Genomic DNA, 25,536 nt, shown 5'->3' with positions numbered 1-25,536 from the left:
GTTTTGCAAGTCTCAAGTAAGTCTCAAGTCTTTATCCTCAAGTCTCAAGTCAAGTCTCAAGTAATGTCAGGCAAGTCAGAATCGAGTCTCAAGTCACTGGTGTAAAAGTCCGAGTCAAGTCACAAGTCTGAAACTTTGAATTTCAAGTCCTTTCGAGTCTTTAAAAAAAAACAACGAAAAAATAATGTTGCAGTTATATGCTAAATGTAAATATTAGACAGTGTAATTTTAAAATCTGTGTTTTTCTCAACACATGACAAAATAGTGAACTTAGAAAATATACACAAATTGTGAAATTGCACCTCTTTAAAATGCAGCTCAATTAAACCTAGCTCCAAGAATAATTTTCACCGACAGTTCTGAGATAAGCTGCATGTTATTCTTGGATGCGGTTGTAGGACCAGCTTTAAAATCGCATGACAAAAATATCATACACATTAAAAAAAACTGTATCACCAACGTAGCCTGGACAACATTTGCTAGTTAGATGAAGTCAGCTATCTCATCTTAGCATATTTATATGCATATTTATAATCATACGGTTCTTGGAGTGAGTGCATACACTCATGAAGTTTAGTAACTTCAGGTCACTGCAACAAGCCCAGGTACAGTTTACCGACGGATGGGTACAGGACCTTGAAATGCACCGTGTAGAACGAAAGACCATCGTACGTATCATAAGTTTACCAGTCTCACAAATTGTCGTCATAAATACACATTCGTTAACCGTTTATTAATAGGACCTTTGAGCTCAACGGTAATTAATTAGTAGTGGAAATAATTTCTGGTAGCATCACAGAAATGTAGCAGTGACAATAATACTGTATGCTGTAATCGTACTGGACAATTGGTGATACAAAAAACCTGTTTTATCCTGTGAATAAAAGTATATGTTTTTGTCAGTGTACCATAATAACAGAAGCGAAACGCAATATTGTGTCAGGATAATTTACTATTTATGCACAATAAATAAAGGAGCATAGCGCGACAATTTCTGTTCAGCGCCAGACTTGCTTGTAACCTATATCACCAATTATGCTAAGAAAAATGACGTATTAACTACAACAGCAGACTGACCTTTGTGTAAATGCTTGGAGCAGACTAACCTGTGAGCTGGAGTGTTCTGGGACGTTATATTTGATCTTTGAATGGCTGCAATCCAGTCGCGTCTTTGTTACTTCGGAAACATGGCTTGAACAATTTCTCTTCAACGACGTAATCCGATAACAACCGATCTCTTTACCCGTCGGCTTCTCGTGGCTGTCATGCGACCGGCTATTGCAGTTAATAATACAACAGCTTCTTGACATTTTTGTGTTTCTTTTTATCGCTGTATAACTGATTTTAATTGAAAGCGTGCGCTAGTACCGCTTGCCACGAGTTCCCAGAATCCTTTGCGGTTCTACCCGTGAATGACGTCACATTTTCAATCTCTATATAATATGCAAGTTAAATTTTATATTTGGGGTAAAATATCAAGTCTTTTCAAGTAAACCGGTTCAAGTCCAATTCAAGTCCCAAGTCATTGGTGTAAAAGTCCAAGTCAAGTCACAAGTCTTAGAACATTTTTTCAAGTCAAGTCTAAAGTCATAAAATTAATGACTCGAGTCTGACTCGAGTCCAAGTCATGTGACTCGAGTCCACACCTCTGCTGTCTACTACAATAAAACCTATTTTAGCCTGTCACTCTGCTGTTGTAAAGCTCAAACCATCAACAAACCAAACCTTTCCCTCAACAAGTGGCACATCTATTAAGTCATTTCTTGGCTTACACTCCGTCTCCACGTGCTCTCTACACTTCCTTCGTTGGCAAAAGGGTTGACGGATTCAGAATTGTGCACCGCTTTATGGTTATGTGCGGTTGTAAGAGTAGCAGTAACATTAAAGACAAGTGTCTTGCAGCTGACAGAAATGTAATTTTAGTCTGCAGTAGTAGACATCTACTTCGTGTAGAACTAACAGTGTCAAAAGGGTAAAATAAAACTATTTTCCAGAACATTGTACAGCTTGAGCTGCTGCACATACTGATCTCACACACGGAGGTAAAGCATAAGCAACTAGAGCTAATCTTTTAGGATAGTAAGTTACTGGCTTCATTTTTGGGAAAAGTGCTGTTAGTTATTTCACAGTCACCGGCATTTGTGCTGTTCACAGAACCACAAGTCCATCGCTGGACCTCCTCTGCGCTGTCACTTTTGGAGCTTGGCACACTCCCTTCATCCCTCAGTTTCTCATGTTCCAACGCCGCGGATGATTTAAGGCAGAGCACGTCGTACACCTTAGTTATCTTCCTCAAGTTTTTCTGTTTCAAAACATTAGTCAGTGGTTAAATGTTAAACTTATTTAACTCCCAGCTCCACCCGGAGCCTGTATCCTAGAAGACAAAGTCTTTAAGTTAAAACAAACTTCACATTTGCAACCAACTGTAGCTCATAAGTGTAATAAAGTATTCAGCATCACAGAGACAAGTATCATTGCAGGTTTATTCTAAACTCATTAAACCCCTACTTTTTCCATAATTTGCTCCAAATCATTGTAATCTCAACGTCATTCCACATTGTAATCAGTGACTTTCCTTAAGTTTGTCACTCACCATAAGTTCAATAGTGGTCAGATAATGAGCCCCATGTAACTATTCTGTAACCACTGCACATCTGTTCAATTATCACTTGTCTGTCTGTGCTGAATCCTTTACAAGCGCTCTTAAAGGAAAAACAAACATTAGAACAACAAAAACAAACAACATTATACTGGTGGTCAGGTGTAGGCCATCCAGATTACAGAGGTACTGTAAAAGGTCATAAAGTTAACACTCTGCTGTAAAAAGAAGTAACACTGGTTTTAAACACAGTATGTGTCACACTGTATTCACTTCTCCCCTGTAACATTCACAACATTTTCTCAACAACACAGTGTAATTTCATCACCAACAAATAGCCTGTAACCACAGTTTTCTTCACACAAAAACTCAGTAATCCTGTAGTAGAAAAACATTAAGTTGCGTGTCCTGCTGTAAATCACATGATCAAATCACATGATTAATCCTCTACTGTAGAAAAGAAATGTAAATGTTATCGCTGCGCAGGTGTATACACTCTTTCTCACAGTGAGCTCTGTGAGCAACACAAGGTGGTGAATAACACCCTTGATAAATTCAAAAACCCAGAAAAATTACAACTAAAAAGGTTAAATTTGCAGAGTTCACATAGTCATGTGACCCAGGTTTCCTCCTGTGGTCTCCTATTGCTCCTGCAATAAGAGACACACACAGAGATACATCCACACCTTTGTCACATCAGCGTGGGGGTTAAGTTCACATAGTGGTGTTAAGTCAGTCAATTCTTGTCAGCTTTTGTCAGCTTTTATCAGTCAGTCAGTTCCCCATCTTTTTTATTTTCACTCATCATTAATTCATTAATTCTTTCTTTGCTGATAGCGGAATCTATCGTCGCATTTCGTTTCCACCTTCAGCAAAATGACGACCTTTCGAAAAGAAAAAAATTTATACTGGATTTCCTCGTTGAATCCTTATAGAAAAAGGGACTCGCTTCCTAATTGTCCCAAATAAGTGGCTTTCTCCTGAGCCCATTTTAATTTTGGAGAAACTCACTTTGCAACCGTTCGCAACAACATGTAGTAGTTCTTCCTATTCAATGTTCAGATCTGCTTAGATGACAGAGAAATTAAACAAAACTTTCAGTGCACTATGAAAGTAACAAAATAAAAACAATAAAAGAAAGAAAAGAAAAGACAGGAAAAGAAAGGAAAGGCCTTGTTAAATCATGACACGTGTTCTTCATCTCGGGAGGGGGGGAATCATACCAATCCTAATTCATCAACCAGTTTAATCTCAAACATTCATCCAATCAGCCACACACAACATACAGCATAACCCTGTTGTCTCATCACATAATAAGTTTCTTCTCATGTAACCAAATGTGCGCCATGTTAAAACTTCTTCACACACCAGAAACTCAACAATCAGCTCACTCAGCTCACTCATTCAAGACCCCTCATGAGCATTCTGATTTCTCCCTATGTGGTGCAAACATCTGTGCTCCTATAATATTCAGTCCACTACTCTATGTATCATTTTCATCTTACTAGTGACTTGGACAAGATGACAAACAGAATCTCATGCTTAAGATGCTGTCTGGTCTTCATGAGTTTCATTGTATATATACATGCATGTAGGGTTAGTATGGTTAATGCATTTTCTGTTTGTGTGTGTTTTATGTACCTCTCTCATCATGTTTTCATTATTCTCATCACTGTTTAAACAACACACATCTCTGTCTTTCTTTTTTTTTAAACTATCCTTCCTTAAAAACAGAAAGTAGCATTGCAGTTGCTTCAGGCTGAGAAACACCAAACACTCTTCATGTTATCATTCATATTTCATCAACACAACTATTTTATTTCTTTTGTCCACTGGGCAGGTGACCTGCAGAATCATGTCTGCCCCAGCTGGATACCGCTTCACTCACATACTTTCACACCTCTCTGTAACTCACACACACCAGGACGTCAGACACAATCACCTGCTTTTCGCCAAAACAAAAATATGATGCTGATGTTACAAAAGTCTCACACACATGAATCAGGATGCAGAAAAGCTGTTGCCCATATGAGGTGCGAAGAAGAAACTGAACTCACGGATAGCTGCATGCTCGAGATATAATGGCTAAATAAATGTTGGGTCTGTGTTTCCATATGCCCCGCTAGTTTAGAGACTTATTCCTCATGAAGAACACAAGACATAACAGAACATCTTCAACCGGTCTTTAACTCACTAACGAGGGAAGCCTTGGTCAGAACCAGGCGGTGGAGCATAATGCTCATCACCTGCCTCTAGCCCAAATCCTTCACATGGGATGTGCTTGTAATAAAACACTACAGCCTCCCCCCAGAACATCGAGAGGCTGGGGAGGGGGACAAAGGAATGCCTTGATCACAGAGTTTGAAACAATGTAGAGGTGGTAAGCATAAAAATGACAACATTTAACAATTCACTTTAACAGCAGCTGTGTACCAGTTTCATGATAAATTAAAGAACATTTAAGGAAAGACAGGTGGTGCATGAAGGCAGGATTTCATTAAAAGATATATTTGTAACATCAACTCCTGACTCTTGCAAACCAAAGGAGGTAACTTAAGCTGTGAAACAGGACCTATTATACATTATCTTGTTTCCTGTTAAATGTATGTATAAACTGGGAGAAACAAGTTGTTTCAGCTGCTGTTGCCTTCTTATCTGGCCATTCGTCTCCAGGCTCTAACACCAACGAGGCATTTTCACCCAGGGAGCTATTTCCTCTTTTTCAGACCAGTCTCTGTAAACTTTGGGATGATTTTGTGGAAAAGTCACAGTAGGTCAGCAGTTTCTGAAATATTCAGACCAGCTCGTCAGGCACCAACAACCATGCAGAGTCTAGAGTTATTTAAGTCACCTTTCTTCCCCAATCTGATGCTCAGTTTGAACTTCAGCAGGTTGACAGTCATAGCCATTACTTTGGCTGATGAGAAGTGGGCGATTGCATCTCTATGTCTGTACTCCTCAATCTCTGGTCCTCTACTAGAGGCCTGGGAGTTTGAGGCTACTGAGCAGCATCTTAGGTGTTCCTTGAGCTGCACTCTTATGGACTCTTATAACCTTTTTTTTTTTTAAGGGAAATTATTTTAATTCACCAACAGTAGTAATGGGTTCACTTCAAGCCTCACTCTGGAATAATGCACAAATTGAGCACTACTTTGTCTGTTGATACAAATAAAGCTTTCGAGTCCATTCCAAGAACAGAGCTGCCAGCTTCAAACTCTTTAGGCAAGGACAGCACAAAGAATTGGTCTGAATAAGTGCATCCAAAAGGTACACTTATGTGACTCTGCACCCGCATGCCAGAGTCTAGGACTAAGTCAGATTACAAAATCCAGTTCTTTCACTTTTTGATCCAACAGGTACCAGGGCAGGTTAGTTATGCAGCATAAGATGAAGTTCTTGCTCCAAATCCTACTTCAAAGTGCAAGTTTCTGGAGTATTGACTGCTGTTGACTCTATGTATTATTCTAGGGCAGGGGTGTCAAACTCAAATACACAGTGGGCCAAAACTGGAACAAAGTCGTGGGCTAACATTAATATTTATTGAAAAAAAAATCTTCCTCCAGATATAAGAATGAATATTTTCTTATGGACTCAAATACGTTTTGCTGGAAACCTGAATATGGAACAAGCAAAGCTTAATACTAAACAATATATATATTAGCTGTATAATACCAGTAGGCCAGCTCTAATAGTAATTTGGTATGGCTTCGCGGGCCAAATGTAATTAGGCTGCGGGCCAAATTTGGCCCGCGGGCCAGAGTTTGACACCTATGTTCTAGGGTCTAACCTACAATATAAAACACCTTGACACGACTGTTGTTGTGTTTTGGCTCTGTATAAATAAAATTGAATTGAACTGAAATTGAATTGTTGACTGATTGATAAAACATATGAGTTCAGCATATGGTATCACATCTTGTGCCTTGTCTTGACTAATTTGTGCTGGAGTGGCTGGGAGTCAGTTAGTCATACTTTAATCCTGGCTGCTCTACAGTTTTTCCATTTACCATGCAATACATGCCAATGTGTCTGCTTTTACAAATGCATTTACTTATTGACTTTATTTGAATAGATAAATATTTTTGTAATAATATAGAATATGTGTTTGTAGGTACTACGTGTGTGTGGTCATCCTCATATATTCATTTCCACTGCTGCTGATGGGTTGTGCTTACCTGGTGGTGGGACTGACACTCTGGGCCAGTGAGATCCCTGGGGACTCCTCTGACCGCTACAAGGAGCAGCTGACTGCCAAACGCAAGGTAACCTGCCTACTGGATTTCACCACTAATGTAATCAGAATATTTTTGTGCTCTGCAGCCCTGAGCAGGATGTGACTGATGTCTCCTCGTGTAATAAAAAAAATCATCATAGCATCACACACCTGAATCTGAGTTCTCAGTCCTTTCTTCTATCTTAGACTGTTTTTTTTTTTCAGACCACTTTTTGCTAATTTAACCAACTGCAGTCTCTTAATCCACTCTTTTCACCATTAGCTCTTCTTCTTGCTCATTAGGTGTAGAAAACCACGACTCCTCCGCGGTAAATTCTTTTGTCACTTTGGTGAGCCACCGTCTTTAACAGCAAATATGAGATCACTTTCATTTCTCCAAAACCTGCTGAGCTAATTGCATTCTCAATAACTACACCCTCAGGAGTTCTTTGTGGTCAGTGCCAACTTCTGCTAAAGTTTAGCATGCTAGCAGTGCATATGCTAGAGTTGGCATTTTTTAAAATAGAGAGTGATTAATGTGTCAAATTATCATCTGTTTATTCTCTCTTAAATGCCAGTGAGCACTGTCTGTCTTGGCAGCGCTGACCGTGTCTCATGATCTATTATATTTTTATTTTGCCCCAGAAAGATTTCAAAGTAGCTCAGAATTTTCTGCACAAACAGATTTGTTGGCTCTGCTGGCCAATGTCTTGTTAAAATGACATTGGTGAATGCTGAGTTCTCAGTGGAAACAATCGATGCAGTGCAGTTTGTAATCTCATCATTAAGAGATAACAAATGAAGCCGGAAACTGACAATACCTGCTGTAACACTGTTGTGAGTACTGGTTTTCTGAGACACGTTTTACTGGCTCACTCTCTTATTTGGGGAACTGCTCTTGCTAATCATGGGGAGCCTCAATGGGGGTGTCTGTGTGGATTTCCTCTGGGTGTTAGACAGCATATTGAGTTCATCTATGACTCTATAAACTCAAAATTCTCAAAAGTTACTACACTGTGTAAAATATCGATAAAATCAGAATGTGGCGATTTGCTAATCGCAAAAACTCAAATTTAATTCACACTAGAACATATAAAATGTATTAAATGTGCAAGCTTTCAATGTCATAGGGCAGGGGTCAGCAACCTTTAACACCCAAAGAGCCATTTGGACCCGGTTTCCACGCAAAAGAAAACACTCGGAGCCGCAAATACTTTACTATACTACATCTAAAATGAAGATAACACTGTATATATTGTTTTTTACCTTTATGCTTTGTGTGAACAACTAAGGTGTGTTGCTTATGAAATCCATGAAGTGCTACAGAGAAAATTACATTTTATTTATGTAATTAACACATTTTGAACTCTTAAAGAAATATAACAAAAGGAAAGACACCCAGCTGAACTAAAATGATCCATGTAGCAAACAAAAACTGTTGTGAGCCGCCACCCTTATATCGCCTTTGGGCTTTTGGAGCCTTGACCTGACTTTTAAAAAATAATTGGAAAAAAAAAGCACTATGCTGCTGAAAAATGAAAAATAGATATTTGCAAAATTCTGCCTAAATATGTATTTTAATTGGTTAATGTGTGTGGCGAGGTGTGGTGTGCAACACCGCTGCAGGGGAGGCGGACGCACCTGAGCGGCACCCGCAATCACGCCTCGCTGCCTTAACGTCTGTGCTCTCTCTGCTGTTGTGTTGGTGTGTGTCGGGCTGTGAGCTGAAAAGCTACAGCCGGCTGTGTGCGTACAGCAACCGTGTGAAAAGTGGTCAGTAAAGAGATGCTGAAAAGCATGTTCATGGAAACATCGTCGGGTCTGCCGTGATATGTTTGCAATGGGACTTCTGCTCCTGAACCTCTGCGCACAGCGTCTGCAAATCGGGGCTGTACGAAGTCACTTTCATCTTTACGCAGGACTGTAAGCTGTCATCTGTGAGGCGTGAGTGGCGTTTGTTTTTAACATAGTTCACGGTGGAGAACAGCTGCTGACATAATGTGGATCCGAAGCTCCATAATTGGCCTACCTGGGGTTGAAAGTCTCGATAAATGCACGGCGTTTCGGCGGGTAAACCGGCTTTCGCGAGTGTGACGCTTATTTTGAGCGATGAAAAAAATAATAGAATATAATTTTATTTTTATATTTCAATATCACAATAATCTTCCAATTTAGAACTACAAGTTAAAAATGAACTAACATAAATAAAATACACTTCAGCTAAATGCTTCTAATTTATTTTCCCAAACCACGCAGAGCCGCACTATAAGGACTAAAGAGCTGCATGCGGCTCGGGAGCCGCAGGTTGCCGACCCCTGTCATAGGGACTTATGTACCCTCATACCATCAGAAATATAGGCTTTTGAATAGAGACCACGTCAGATGGTTCCTCTCACAGGCATTTTTCCAAAAATGAATGTTGAATTTTGATTCTTCTGTCCACAGACAAATTTTCTGCTCTATCTTAAATGAGCTTTGGCCCAAAGAACATCTATCAATTGGGAGGTTAATGGAATGATCTCTGGCTCCTCCATTCCTTTGTGTCATTGAACAAGAAAATGAACCCCAAGTTACTCATGATACATTCATCGTGAGTAACCTGGGGTTCCTTTTTAGATGAATGGATGATTTTTGCTGAAATCTTATTTTAATAATAATGACCTTAAGGCTCCTTAAGGATACCAATTTGTAATTGGTCTGACATTAATCTTTGTCTGACTGAGAATCATGTTCACACTGGAGAAATCTACAAAACATAACTGCGTAATCATGTATTCAACAGGTGGTGAAGATGATGATTGTGGTGGTATGTACTTTTGCCATCTGCTGGCTGCCCTACCATGTCTACTTCCTGCTGCACCAGTTCTTCCCCGAAATGTTTGAGGAAACATACATCCAGCAGGTCTACCTTGGTATCATGTGGTTGGCCATGAGCTCTACCATGTACAACCCCATTATCTACTGCTGCTTAAATGACAGGTTAGTTAGCACCTCCAAACCATTATGCATGCAACTACTTCACCAACAGGGCATCTTATTAGTTCCACATATCAAATACTGAGGTTTAGAACTGTCTTTATTTTTCCTGTCATAGGCTCAGCTGTGAGACATTCCTCAAAGATTCTGGTTAAGACTGACATGACAGCATCCATCTTTTGCTTCAAACTTGTGGACAGCAACCTCATAATGCAATTTTCTTATTCAAGTACATTAAAGTCATTGATTTGGATTGAGATGTGGCTGACAAGAGTAGCACACAGTGCGTTCTAAACAGCTTTTGTTTTTTCCATTAATGCCTCGTTAGTCTGCTCTAAGCCATTATCTAGCCCAATTGAGATTGAAAACTTAGAGTTTTAAGCATCACAGAAGGATCACAGCTCCAAGGGATGGAGTTAAAACTCCACGTGCAACTTAACCAAAAAGTTTGAGAAAATAAGGGAAAAAACAATAAGCCCCCCATGACAATGTAGGCTTTGGATTTTTGAAAAGCTCAGGCTACATTATTTTTATATCAAAATTACTTAGTATGGGCAATAAACCTCATCAAAAAACATAGCAAATTTTAAACACCAGACACTCCTTTATAATGGTACACACTTAAGCTAATGTGACTGTCAACAATTTTTAAGTTTATAGCAGTTTTTGCTGGTTAACACTGCCTGGTACTCCTGGCTTCTCTCTTGTTATTTTACTTACATTGACATGTTCGAAATAAGCTATCCTATCTTTTCTATCGATCTAAAATATTTGACTTTGCGAATGAATCATCATTCACAAAGACAGTGGAAGATGCTTCTTTAATGAAGCATCTTCCATTGTCCGCCATTGCTGTAACCTGCTAATTGCCTTTGAGCTTTCAGAGAAATGCGATTTCACACTTGAGTATTTTACCTCCCAAGTCCCAAAAATGAAAATGTGTGGGCTGAGGTGAGGTTTATAGGTTTAATCCTCTAAAAAGAGGATTTCACACCACCTCCTCCCACCACAACTCTTCATATTCATGAAGCAGATGTGAGGAAGCAGTTTAAGAATCTGAATGCTCGGAAAGCTCCCGGCCCAGACGGTGTGTCTCCTGCCACCCTCAGACACTGTGCAAACGAGCTGGCCCCAGTGTTTTCTGGCATTTTCAACTTTTCACTGCAGGCATGTCATGTGCCTGCCTGCTTCAAGTCCTCTACCATAATCCCTGTCCCCAAGAAACCTAGGATCACTGGACTAAATGACTACAGACCCGTGGCTCTGACATCTGTGGTCATGAAGTCATTTGAGCGCCTAGTTCTCTCCCATCTCAAGACCCTCACGGCCCCCCTCCTGGATCCCCTACAGTTTGCATATAGAGCCAACAGGTCTGTAGACGACGCCATTAACATGGCCCTACACTTCATCCTTCAGCATCTGGACTCCCCAGGAACCTACGCCAGGATCCTGTTTGTGGACTTCAGCTCTGCCTTCAACACCATCCTTCCAGACCATCTCCGAGGCAAGCTTTACCAGATGAATGTGCCTGATCCCATCTGCCGGTGGATCACTGACTTCCTGACGGACAGGAAGCAGCATGTGAGGCTGGGAAAGAATGTCTCAGACTCCCGGACCATCAGCACCGGCTCCCCTCAGGGCTGTGTTCTTTCTCCTCTGCTCTTCTCCCTGTACACCAACTGCTGCACCTCCACCCACCAGTCTGTCAAGCTAATCAAGTTTGCAGATGACACCACCATTATTGGGCTCATCTCGGACGGGGATGAGTCTGCCTACAGGAGAGAGGTTGAACGTCTGGTGTCCTGGTGCAGCCACAACAACCTGGTGCTGAATGCCCAGAAGACAGTGGAGATTATTGTGGACTTCAGGAAGCACACAGCCCCACTCCCCCCCATCATCCTGACTGACACCCCCATCACCTCTGTGGACTCATTCCGCTTCCTGGGTACCACCATCACCCAGGACCTGAAGTGGGAGCCCACCATCACCTCCGTCATCAAGAAAGCCCAGCAGAGGATGTACTTCCTGAGGCAGCTGAAGAAATTCAACCTGCCAACACGGACGATGATGCAATTCTACACTGCTATCATCGAGTCCATCCTCACCTCCTCCATCACCGTGTGGTACGCTGGAGCCACTATCAGGGACAAACAGAGACTGCAGTGTGTTGTGCGCTCTGCTGAGAAGGTGATTGGCTGCAGACTCCCATCTCTGCAGGACCTGTACACCTCCAGGACATTGCGGCGTGCAGCTCGGATCTCAGCTGACCCTTCTCACCCTGGACACAGTCTGTTTGACCTGCTCCCCTCAGGCAGGAGGCTCCGGTCCATTCGCACCAGAACCTCTCGCCATAAGAACAGTTTCTTCCCCTCTGCTGTTGGACACATGAACAATAACCATATGACTGTCCCCGCCACTATCACATGACCCTACGCTGTGTCACTGCATCATTCCATGTTTGGCACTGATCACCACCTGCACTAATGTATATATCTTTCTACGTAGCACTCTTAATTCTTATTCTCATGTATATATCTCATGTATATCTCATGCACATATCTTTCTACGTAGCACTTTTAATTCTTATTCTTATTTTTATATTTTTATGACACTATGTTTGCACTGAAGCACCGCAGCAATTTCCTAATGTTGTAAACCTGCTCAACATTTGGCAATAAACCCCTTTCTGATTCTCTGATTCTGATTTAGTCACTGGTGGTTTTTGTCTCCCTGAGCTCATATGCATAACCAATGTGAGTGTTTTTTTATCAGTCTCTTTCTTATCGCTCGCTCTCAGCGACAGACATGTTGCCTTTCCCTTCATTCTTCTCTCTCTGTCTTGGCTTCACATTTGGTTGTGTTTGTCTACTGAAGATGTTTCATGTCAGGCTTTTCTCATCTAAATCGCAAAATACTTCCATCGTGTCTTCTGTCAGTGTTTTGATTTATTTTTAGTCTTTTTTGTAACACCTGCAAATGTGTTAATGAACAGTAACATTTGGACGTTCACTGCGCATGTGTGTTAAACTGTTACAGTTTTACATCTGCTGTTAGCTTCATGCCCGAAGTGCCATTGACAGATGATCTTTTGTTTGTACACACACATGATGTTCTAGTGTCTTTGGCATACAATTGTACCACAGATAAAATGTTAATAACTCAGATTTACAGTTTCCTTTACATTTAAAATATCTAGAGCATATGGGTTTCATGGATGGATGTTATTGTTGTACTGTAGTTTACCAGTAAGAAGATGAGGAAAAAATGAACCAGCTGTGTCCTTTAAACCTGCATTAAATGACTTTTTGTTTACTTGGAGGCTGTACAACAAGCTACACAAATTTCATTATAAAGTTGGAATGAGTAATGTGTCACCGTTCTGTTTACACAACCAGAATCCACAGAGAGCTTCATTAGCTTCTATTTAGAGCTGTTTCTCAGTCCATCTGACCAATTTAGGTCTAATATTCACTCTCTAACCAACTCCTGTGTGGAAATATCTCTTTAGCTGCTAAATGCTTCACTGAGTTTTTACTGGGGCTTCACAGAGAGGTAACGTTGAATAGTTACAACACCAGTTTGACTCTGAGTGTCTCAGTTATAACACCACCCTGCTTACTGTGCTGCCACTGCCTGGCACTGTACTCCTGGCTTCATCCACACACAGGGATCAAACAAAACCAGGCCATTTGCAAACAGTTAGCTGAAGATGAAAAAACTCTGCAGAGCTAAACTGGTGATAGTTTTGTATGTTTGTCATCTTCTTTTGTAACTTTCCCAAGTTGTCACTCCTGGTCAGACATTAAAACAAAATAGCAGATAATAGATTTCAGGGTTTTGATTTGTTATTTTTTTCACATTAACATGTTTTAGATTATTAAACAAATTTTAATATTAGGCAGAGATCACCAGAGTAAAGAATGCAGTTTGTAAATGATGATTTTATTTATGAGGGGATGATAGATGTCAATAAGGGAAAGGGGGCTATCCAGGTTTGAACCCAGGGTTCTCTTGGGGTGAAGCAACAGTGTAAACCTCTGAGTCATCGTGCAGCCAAATCACAGGAGAACAGATTTATTTGTGTATTTCCTCCACAGGTTTCGAGCTGGTTTTAAACAAGCATTCCACTGCTGCCCCTGCGTCCCTCAAGGCTCCTATGAAGGCCTCGAACTCAAGTCCACCCGCTATCTTCAGACCCAGACAAGTGTTTACAAGGCCAGCAGGATGGAGACCACCGTGTCTACTATTCTACAGGTTGGGGACGATGTAGAGCAGCCCAAGGTGAAAGTTATAGGAGGCCCAGGGCCTGGCGGGGCTGTGGTTGAGGCCAGACCACACAGCTCCTCCCTGGACCTCACCTCAAATGGTTCATCATCCTGGAGTGTCTCCAAAACAGTATCAGAGATGTCGAGTTTCTACTCCAGTAGCAACCTGGAGGAATAGACTTCAAGTGCAGGCAGCATTTTGCTGGACAGCAGGAAAAGAATGTAAGTTGAGCGATCACGTTGCTGCTTTTGCCTGCGTGTGTTTATGAAAAGTACAGCAGGAATATGTGAGTTTGTCTGCTGGTGAATGTGAGTTTTTAATGAACACATTTCCATTTCCATTTTGCTGGAATGCAATGCTGGGAAATATTGTCCCTGTTCACAGAACTGTAGTTTCACTTAGTTATCCAATTCAGAGCTAATGGTCAGCTGGCATTCGTAGGATTTGTCAGGTGCCAGAATGGCTCGAGCTTCAACAACAAGAGCACATGTCAGTTTCAAAAAGCTAAACTGAAGCCGACGCTAGCGCCTCCATTGCTCACAGCTTCTGCATGTCACCCCAGTCATCTCAGGTTCACACATGCTCGATCACGCAGGCTGTGTGACTTCTCACAGTCTATTTTAGAGTGAAGCTGTCACACGATGCCAATACACTGCTGTAAAAACGGCGGCTTCTCCTTTTAACAGAGGGGTTTTCTCCGAAGAGACAAAGTTTTGAAAAAAGTGAAGGCAACCTGTTTTACACAGGAGTTCTCTAACAGACACTGAAACACAGGCAGATGTGGGATTTTAGTTCAAAGGGTCTCCCACAAGGGGAGATAAAAACTGTAAACAACAAAGGAAAATCTACTCTGAACTTGCCAGCTCTGTCTCACTGAGCAGGACTTCATGAGCAGTTCAACATGCAGAGCAAGCGCCTGTCTGATTGAAGAAGTGCTCAAAAGATCCTCTGCAGGTGTTGCTGAAAAGTTCTGGCAATCAGCATAAACACCAGCAGTGTAGGACTCCCCCGTCATCAGGCTACGCATTGACTTCAGCAGCTGGCAGCACCATTTCTGAAAAACAGAGGCGCTTCAGATGCTAAAGAGGCTGCTGTTTCAAGAGAAGGCAAACATTTAGCTAAAAACCCCACATGCCCAATATGAACCCTTAAATGATGTGAGCCCACCATTAAATCTGTTCAACACAATCTGGAAAAGAAATGATCGAGTGTTCTGCAGAACCAGTACATTATTTTAGTCTGTTTAACATGCTCCTCCTCCATCAGATACATAACGATTCATTGGTGAACTGAAAGACAGGCACTGCTTTCAGAGTGTAAAACATTTTTTAAAAAACTTTTTTGTAGCTGGCACCAACATAAAATGATCTTTTCAAGCAATTGTTCACCTTAAAATCAGATTTATTGGGCTTTCAGTTCTGGACATTCCCTGGGGTAATCCAGCAAACCACTTTAGTTTCACTTTGTCTGTTATGGTCTTTTATTTTCTTGTATTTCTATGTTAGCTTTATCGTTTTCTCCCTACACTGTTTTGGGCTGAATCTGGTACATTATATGGGTAGGCTCCATTGTTAAGATGGGCGAAGTGAACTTTAACTTCCTTTGCATGAGGTGTCACTGGACAGTTGTTTCAAATACTGTTTAAGCTGTCAGTCCAAAATGTAATCCAGCTACAACAGGACACAAGTTAGTATCAGGTTTAAAGTTCTTTGCAGACTTTTTGTCCTTGGATGTGCAGCTTGTTACCTGTGGCTCTTTAATGTGCAGTGATGTGCCTTGCTGCTTTTCATAATGTCTGAAACAAAACAAAAACACACACACACTAAACAAAACCCAAAAAGACATAAAAACAAAATTTTCCTTTTCGATAAAGCATATAGTTAGGGCTCGATCAGGTACATTACGTGGGTTTTGCACATTCAATCACCTTCTCCACTCACTATGTGTTTATACATCTCTCTGCATTTAATTATTAGTTATTATTCATCTCTGGCTCTCTTTGTCGTGTCTTCCCCCCTGACCTCTAATAATCGCGACAGACGGCCACTCTTCCAGGAGACAGATTCTGCTAGAGGTTTCTTCCTGTTAAAAGGTTTTTCCTTTTTTCTTCCAAATAATGGGAAGTTGTCAGGGTTTTCTTTTTTTTCTTTTCTTTTCTTTTGTATTATTGTAGGGTCATTACCTTATAATAAAAAGCGCCTTGAGGGAACTGTTGTTGTGATGTGTCACTATATAAATAAAATTGAAATGAAAAGCCCACAGGGACAAACTGTCATTACCTCCTACAGTAGTAAACACTCAAATGTCTACAAACAACTGCTGTAATAACAAATTGTAGTGAGGTGCAAACCTATGGTGACACTGTTCTCACAGTAGAAAAACTGTAAATACTTTTAACAACTGTAATGAAATTTTAAGATGTTTTCTTGCTGCTATATCTGTGAAAGAGTTCACACTGCAGGATATTTGTATACAGATATTCTGCAGTGTGCTTAACAGCTAAATTCACAACAATTTACATATTTGCTGGATGCAGAGCGAACACACAGCCTCAGATACGCACATCCACAGCACTGCAGAGCTATCGCTTATCAGACAAGAACACACAAAGCAAGAAAGACTGAATCCATTTGAAGTATTTCAGTGATTTTTTTAAAAACTGAAAGTAAGTAAACCGTTATTGGCATTTTTTTTTTTACTTGCTTTGCACTGAGAATCAATTCACTGCTATCACATACTGAACACAGTATGCAGCAGCCCTTGGTTAAATATAGTTCCAAGATGGATATTGTTTTCAGTGTGTGCACACAACATGTGCACACATGACAAGAGAGTGATCACCTGCTGACACCCATCAATGATTTTCGTACAGACGCACATACCGCTCATATGCTCCCCCCTGATTGTTGGTCTATTCTCGGCACACAAGGCCTGTTGTTATAAATTCCAGTGTCAGCTGACATGAAAGTGAGAAGCAGTTGTGAAGCAACATAACTACATTAGATTCAATAAATTCTATCGCAATTTCAGTGCATTGTCTTGTTGACAGTGAACCATACAGCATTTAACATGGACACTGTGCACGAATAACAGAAGGTCACATTCAGTGCGGGGAGGGAAAATGAAAGGCAAATACCAGACGTGTCATCACACGTGTAACATTCCAATGTTTCACCGTGGCAATGCAGCTAGTAATAAACGCAACATAGCTAGACAGGTGCATCGGTTGAGTGATAAGACCATCAGAATAATAGCTTTGAGATTTCATATACACATACCGGACAGCCATGTTGAGTGACAGTCTAGTAAATCTACTCAAAAGAAAGAAAATTCAAAGAAGGATAGCTTTCCATTAAATTATCGTGCTTGTCCAGCCACTGGTGAGGTACTCACATTCACACCGACACACCATTTAGAATCACCAGTTACCCTAACAAGGATAAATTTAGACTGTGGTGGTGGTGATGGGGTTCAACACAGGTGCAGGATGTATTATTCTTATTTTATAAAAGTACAATGGCAGGTGCTGTTGTACCATTCAAAGATGGTTCAATAATACAACCGACCGCCAGCACTGACAGCAGATATGTAACCAAGCAACAGAAACCAGGTGTGACCATATTCTGCACTGAATAGGAGGGTTAGGACGGAAGAAACCCAGGCTGCGGCCGCTAGCACTGCTAGGGTTAGCCAAACTAATCTGAGCCTGTGTGTGCTCAAGTCAAGTCAAAGTACATTTCAGTGACATTTGAAACACGATTTCACATTGTTCCTAAAATACAGACAAAATATTTGTTTGGCCAATTATTAACTTCCTAGATTTAAAATGTGCCCAGTTTCCTGTATTTTAGACTAGGCATCATTTCTCTCATTTAAATAACTGTTTATTTAGTTGCTAGGAACATTTCTACTGCTAACTGCTTCATCGTGCTGCCCAAAGATGGATCATCTCTAATACGTGAAAGAATTCATTATAAAACTTATACATTTACATGTCATTGTTACTCACAGCTTGCCATATACAGTGGCTTGCAAAAGTATTCGGCCCCCTCGAACTTTTCCACATTTTGTCACATTACAGCCACAAACATGAATCAATTTTATTGGAATTCCACGTGAAAGACCAATACAAAGTGGGGTACATGTGAGAAGTGGAACGAAAATCATACATGATTCCAAACATTTTTTACAAATAAATAACTGCAAAGTGGGGTGTGCATAATTATTCTGCCCCCTGAGTCTTTGTAGAACCACCTTTTGCTGCAATTACAGCTGCCAGTCTTTTAGGGTATGTCTCTACCAGCTTTGCACATCTAGAGACTGAAATTCTTGCCCATTCTTCTTTGCAAAACAGCTCCAGCTCAGTCAGATTAGATGGACAGCGTTTGTGAACAGCAGTTTTCAGATCTTGCCACAGATTCTCGATTGGATTTAGATCTGGACTTTGACTGGGCCATTCGAACACATGGATATGTTTTGTTTTAAACCGTTCCATTGTTGCCCTGGCTTTATGTTTAGGGTCGTTGTCCTGCTGGAAGTTGAAGCTCCGCCCCAGTCTCAAGTCTTTTGCAGACTCCAAGAGGTTTTCTTCCAGGATTGCTCTGTATTTGGCTCCATCCATCTTCCCATCAACTCTGACCAGCTTCCCTGTCCCTGCTGAAGAGAAGCACCCCCAGAGCATGATGCTGCCACCACCATATTTGACAGTGGGGATGGTGTGTTCAGAGTGATGTGCAGTGTTACTTTTCCACCACACATAGCGTTTTGCATTTTGGCCAAAAAGTTCCATTTTGGTCTCATCTGACCAGAGCACCTTCTTCCACATGTTTGCTGTGTCCCCCACATTGCTTGTGGCAAACTGCAAACAGGACTTGTGGTTTTTTGTTAACAATGGCTTTCTTCTTGCCACTCTTCCATAAAGGCCAACTTTGTGCAGTGCACGACTAATAGTTGTCCTATGGACAGATTCACCATGGGCCTCTTGGCTGCATTTCTGATCAGCGCTCTCCTTGTTCGGCCTGTGAGTTTAGGCGGACGGCCTTGTCTTGGTAGGTTTACAGTTGTGCCATACTCCTTCCATTTCTGAAGGATCGCTTGAAAAGTGCTCCGTGGGATGTTCAAGGCTTGGGAAATCTTTTTGTAGCCTAAGCCTGCTTTAAATTTCTCAATAACTTTATCCCTGACCTGTCTGGTGTCTAAATCCAATCGAGAATCTGTGGCAAGATCTGAAAACTGCTGTTCACAAACGCTGTCCATCTAATCTGACTGAGCTGGAGCTGTTTTGCAAAGAAGAATGTGCAAGGATTTCAGTCTCTATATGTGCAAAGCTGGTAGAGACATACCCTAAAAGACTGGCAGCTGTAATTGCAGCAAAAGGTGGTTCTACAAAGTATTGACTTAGGGGGCTGAATAATTACGCACACCTCACTTTGCAGTTATTTATTTGTAGAAAATGTTTGGAATCATGTATGATTTTCGTTCCACTTCTCACGTGTACACCACTTTGTGTTGGTCTTTCACGTGGAATTCCAATAAAATTGATTCATGTTTGTGGCTGTAATGTGACAAAATGTGGAAAAGTTCAAGAGGGCCAAATACTTTATCAAGCCACTGTATTTACAGAATCAACACGGAGTGTCTACATCTGATCAGTACAGGCACAGTTATTTCTCACTAAAGAAAATGTCATGTGATAAACTTGCAATGTTTAGACTGAAAGAAATGTAAATCCAAATGATGACACGCTTGTATTATCATAGTCTTTTTCTTACGATATAAAGGGCTTTGAGGTGACTGTTAAAGGGATTTGGCACAATAGAAAAAAAAATTCAATTGAATTTTAAGAAATAATGGCCAATTTTAGTCACCATGCCTAAATATCTGAAATATCTAAATATCTGTCTCAACATTATATCAGTTGACTAATTGGCCTCAGTCTGCCATGTCTGAGTGAAAAAGAACTGGAAATCACTCTGGAAATTGATATAACTACAATTTGCAGCTGCAAGTATTGTGTTTCTCTGTTGAGTCAACTAAAGTAACGAATTCATTTCATTTCAATTCAGTTCAGTTTTATTTATGTAGCAACCTCCGACAGCCATCTGCTGCATCTAGTTGGGGGGAGGAAAGGAAGACAGGACAAAAGAGAATTGGAAAGCTGTGTAAAATGTCAAATATATTCAATAGTTTAAACACTTATTTTACTTGCCTTTATTGCCTGAAAATTTGTTTTGAATTTGATGACAGCAACATATTTTTTTTAAATACAGTTGGGATGATGGCAACAAAAGGTTGAAAAGATAAGCAGTGTGAAAATCAGCTGGAGGAATATTTTGCAACTAATTAGGTTAATTGACAGCAAGTCAGTAACATGACTTCAGAGTTCCTCAGAAGTAAAGATGCACACAGGTTCACCAGTCTGCAAAACAACTGTGAAACAATTTCAGAATAATGTTTGTCAATGTAAAGCTGTGAAGACTTTGATTATCTCATCATCTACAGTACATAATATCATCAACAGAGTCTGAGAATCTGAAGAAATATCTGTGTGCATGGTCAAGGCCAGAAATCAGCGTTATATGATCTCTGGGACTTTTCTTATGCAAAATAGAAGTCAAACATGAACATGATCCCTGCTGTTCTCATAGACAGCAGTCTGTGTCATTTAAATTGGCCAAGCATAAAACTTCAATATATTGAAATGTCTCACATGTAACTGGCTTTCCTTACATTATCAGATACTAGCAGCTGCAAAATAAATTCACCTTGAGAATTAAAGTGTTTCAAGTTTAAAGAATGATGTAGTCCAGCACAAGACATATATACATACAGTGTCTAGTGTGTCTAGTATGTTAAAGAGTGCACTACAGCAGCGGTCCCCAACCCCCCGGGCCACCATCCGGTATTGGTCCGTGAGTCGTTTGGTACCGGGCTGTGAGAGTTGAGGCTCAGGTGTGAAATTTATGGTTTTCAGGGACTTTACCGTTAACTCGGTTTTCCTGAATCTTTTCCCGTGTTGTAGTTGTGTGTCTTATTTGAAAGAAATATTTATGCGTTACCATAGCGACCAGAGAGCATTAAGGGGCAGAGAGGAGGATGTTGCTCTCAGTGTTGTTGGTGCATTTCAGGAGGACGCTGCTAATAAAGTTACACAATTACACAGTGAATTCACATTTATTCTTATATCTGGTTGTATCTTTTCATTTTGTTGTATTTATCCGCGACACCTTAAAGGCCGGTCCGTGAAAATATTGTCTAACATTAAACCGGTATGTGGCGCAAAAAAGGTTGGGGACCGCTGCACTACAGCACTGCTAACATGTAGGCAACATCTGATGACATGAGATTCACAGTGAACAGGGAAATCTTTATTCATTCATCTTCTGCACAGAGGTTCATAACGTCATATTTTCACACTCATCAGCACCAACATCTGAGGTGAACATGTGGAAAATGTAAAGCAAATTTTAAAAAACTTGTGAAATAACCACAAATGCCACATGCTATCATAAAAGTTTAATGAAATATGTGTTTTAGTATTCTGGTAGCAGTGGTGTATTGTCAATCCAAAGAGCATAGTTACATTTTGGGAGAAGAACCTCAAACAGACTTAGCCAGGAGTGAATGAGAGCATGATGGCTGATGTTATTTGATGAAAGTAACCTGATTACCTTATAAACAAGACCTACACCCTTGATGTGTGCTGCCCTGGTTGGATGATTTGGAGTGAGTGAAGTGAGCAGAAAATGTTCCTTAGCTAAAATACTGGAAGCAAATGAGCTCATTCAGTAAGTGATCAAGTCTGCAACTCAGATTCTTACTCTGTTTACAAATGAGGACCATCTCAAGGACATATTACCCATAACCAGCCTGTGCTGTGGGTTTTTTGTTCTGCAATGGGGATCATTCAGTGTTATGAGGAGGGTTTAGTTTATTAGATCCTGCTAAAACATATTTTTAAAGCCGTTAGAGTGGAATAGATACTCCATCAATATTAATATGTATATCAGTATTTTTGCTAAATATTGGGCATGATAAGACATCACATGTTGGTTTTATGTAGTGGTAGATGCACATAGCCATACCAAGGGGTACTTAGACTGGTTAGCAAAATCCCAGAGACTGCAGGTTTCACCTCTCAGACATGGAGTCTACTTACATCTTTCATATACAGTCTACAGAGGTGCACCACTTGCACAAAGTGGTTACAGCCTGTGGCTACAGTTAGCCTGTCCCTACTGGAGTCTCACTATTGGGAAAATAAACCAATTAGCAACAGTTGCTCATAACCTTTAATACAAACTGACCCCCTGTGACTCGTCTGTGAGCTGCGGGCAGTTCGTTTCAAGAGTGATTTGTGAGGCTATTTTGTTTTATCCGAAGAGGCAAAACAACACAGAGTAAAAGTCCCGAGCAGAGAATGTGTCCTTTATGTGTAACAGAAGTGTGCTTGTTTATTTATTAGTTTAATTTTCCTGCAACCGCCTTGTGATCTTTTAATCTTTTGTCTCCCTTGCAAGGGGACCGAAACGTGAAGAGGTAATCTCCGCATGCTCCTGCTGAAATTTGATTTTCTAACAGAGACGGCCTTCTCCAGAGGAGTTTCAAAGATAAGTTAGATTCAGTTTGTTGGTGCTAGGCGTTTCAGGCTATAATTGCAAGATCCTCACGAGGACAGTGCTGCAAACATTTGGAAGGATTGTCTGAGGTCCATTTGATTTGGCTGTTTACTGAATTACTATCCAATATTTTTTTTCCCTTTTGTTTTTTAGTGCAGAGAACTGTCTCAGTTGTAGGCAGAGGATCCCATTCAGTTGTGCAAACTTGGTTTAACTAACGATGTAAAAATGAAAACTAAATTAAAATCCCAAGTAAGCCTTCCAAACACAATTATGGGGCAAATCACAAATCTAACAGGATGCAAGAAATCCATAGTATCCATTATAATGTGGCATTAGCTGTCTGAGCCAGAGAGGCATGCAGGAGTGAGCACTGGGAGGCTGCAGTTCAAAACCCATCTTATCATCTCATCATCATCATCATCATCTTTTATTTATTTATATTTCATGTGACTGCGGTGCCCTAATCATAAGCACAGAGCCAGAAATAATCCACAGTGTGTCCTGAATGCAGAGTACGCTCCCTGATCCGCCTCTCACTTGGACAGGTCAAGTGGAGTGGGTGAACGAGAGGCCGGGGCTTTAATGAATGTGTAATCAACTTTGTTCAGCGAGCGCTCCTTAAACGAGCGCGCCGCAGTGTCTCTCTCAACACACACTCAGAGCTCTCACGCGGCCATTGCTGATGAGAGCTGTAGCGATGGAGACAAAAAGATGCCTGCTTGTTGCTGAGGAGAGGCGCATGGCAGGCTACACGGTAGGGTGAATGTCCTCATCAGCACCATCTCTACCTGTGTTTCTAACCACCCCTCACTCTCCAATCATGCTAATTACAGCTACTATCTAAACACACACACAGACACACATACTTTACAATGCAAATGCTTGTGGGACTCCTCACTTAATGGGGGGAATAAAATAAAAAGAGTGACATGTGTGTATGCTCAAGTGTGTTTGCTCATGAAGGTGGGAGCAGATTAGTGTACTTATCGGTGATCAAGTGGTTTGGGGGGGTTTACATACAAGAAGCCTTACATTTACATATATATATTAATCACAGTGCACTTCATTATGATGAATCTTATCTATAAGAATGTTTGCACAACCAGGGGAAATTAGATCATAGTGGCAGATGTGCCTGAATAAAAGAAGAAATCATCACATCTGGAAGTAAAACTTCAGTGACCGCCTCTGCAGTGTCAGTGTTGAGACGTTTATTGCTGCTTTGAATTTAAGCGTTTTTCTCATATTGTACAAATGCCAACCTCTCCAGTGGTCTCTTTTGTGAATCTCCTTTTCAATGTGACACTTTGAGTACAAGCTGTAAAGAGAACTCACCTTGAACCATGGCATAGTGATGTCTGTGTGTGTGTTGTGTTGTAAAGTCATTTAACACACCACAAAATGTACAGCGGAGCATTACAGCCGCATATGTTGTTGAACTGTGTCCGTGGAGGAGATGTGACTCTGGGGAAAGATGTGCTCTGTGTGTTACAGAACCAGTGCCTGTTACAATATAAATGGTCACATATCTTTCCCGTGGTAAAAAAAAAAAGAGAAGCCAGGCTGTGTCTGAGAACTTATATCACCACTTTTGTGTAGCTACCACATTGGTGAAATTTTGTTGATGAAGCCTGCATGAGCCTTGTGCTGCTAAGTGTTCAGAGAGAGACAGACAACCATGCACATCGGATCCACATCTACACCAAATTCAGAGCCTCATTTTAAAAGTTAAAAGTTAAACTGTACATTGTTTTTTACCAGTTTTTCCAGCATTTATTTTTTCTGACAAACAAAAGAGTTTGAGGCTAGCCACGTGTCCCGCACAGCATGGCAAAGAAGGATTAACACATTGTTGATGATGGCCCTTTTCTGATGAGCTGACATGACGAAAAATATAGCATAGCATCATGCTTTAAACTCCTGACTCAGTTTTACTTTGAGGGCAATTACATTCACATCCAATCGACTGAGAACTTTTGGCTTTTAGCTATTTGAATCACCCTCACCCTAAAGGGTACAAAACTACAATGTCTACTGCTACCCAGGGTTTTTCTTTTAGTCTTCAAATTGTCTTAAAGCTGAAGGTCAGCGTTTTAGCATTAAATATAGAGCTAACTGCACAGTGTGTGTGGAAAAAATACCTGATCCGGTATTTTTGGTCATATGTGACTGAAAATTGCACTTTTAACTGAGAAATGCATTTGAAAAGTACAGTAAGTAGTGATATAGCACTTTTCAGACACAGCCACACTGTGTTGGTGTTTCCATCATGGTTTCGCTACTAAAAAAGACAGAAAACAAGTGTTTATCTTTTGTATGTGTTTTCAGTGCGAGTACTGATAAGGTGACTGTGTATCTGTTACTACCTAGTTTTAACTACCTTATGTTTGGTTACATTTAATGTGTAATGTGCAGTAGGTGTTTTAAATCTGTGCTTTTGCCTAAATTTTGGTGTAAATTTTGATGTAAAGGGATAATTAAAGAATAATTTACAAGTCATCGGGAATTTGTGCTTATTTCAAGCAGAACAATGTGTAACTATATGTGTGTGTGTGTGTGTGTGTGTGTGTGTGTGTGTGTGTGTGTGTGTGTGTGTGTGTGTGTGTGTCTTGACCTGCACTATGACAGCTTACAGATAAGACAGAGAGAGGAGGACAAAGAAGAAGAATGAGAAGCAGCAGAAACAGCAGGCTCAGTGTGCTGTTGATGTCAGATAAAAACATGTCAGGTGCTGCACTGGATCTTTAGCAAGAGCACACTGCAGCTGAACTTTTGACCAGTAGCACTACCAATGCTAATAATAACAGCATCAAGAGATTCCCTGTCATGCATGTGAGGCTGCAACATTAAATCTTATTACA

The 25,536-nt window shown here is 40.6% G+C and overlaps 1 protein-coding gene across 3 annotated transcripts in view; it reads left to right on the top strand.

Annotated features, from left to right (window-relative positions):
* Positions 1-24,982, top strand: part of tacr1a (tachykinin receptor 1a) — a 69,052-nt gene extending 44,070 nt beyond the window's left edge. For 2 of the 3 annotated variants that reach the window (XM_085367085.1, XM_085367087.1), the window contains 3 exons: positions 6,711-6,861; positions 9,595-9,791; positions 13,886-18,133. In XM_085367085.1, coding sequence (XP_085223211.1) covers positions 6,711-6,861; positions 9,595-9,791; positions 13,886-14,231 — 694 coding nt within the window. In that variant the 3' untranslated portion in view covers positions 14,232-18,133. Of the gene's footprint in view, positions 1-6,710; positions 6,862-9,594; positions 9,792-13,885; positions 18,134-22,573 lie in introns of those variants that run through there. The other variant, XM_085367086.1, reaches the window with a different exon arrangement.
* The last annotated feature ends 554 nt before the right edge of the window (positions 24,983-25,536 follow it).

This window comes from Diplotaxodon limnothrissa, linkage group LG12 (assembly GCF_057381915.1).
Source record: "Diplotaxodon limnothrissa isolate DT_005_m linkage group LG12, D_limnothrissa_male_GT1.1, whole genome shotgun sequence".
In the NCBI taxonomy this organism is placed as follows: Eukaryota; Metazoa; Chordata; class Actinopteri; order Cichliformes; family Cichlidae; genus Diplotaxodon; species Diplotaxodon limnothrissa.
The sequence above is the reverse complement of the archived record's forward strand: the minus strand, read 5'-3'. Positions and strand labels throughout refer to the sequence as shown.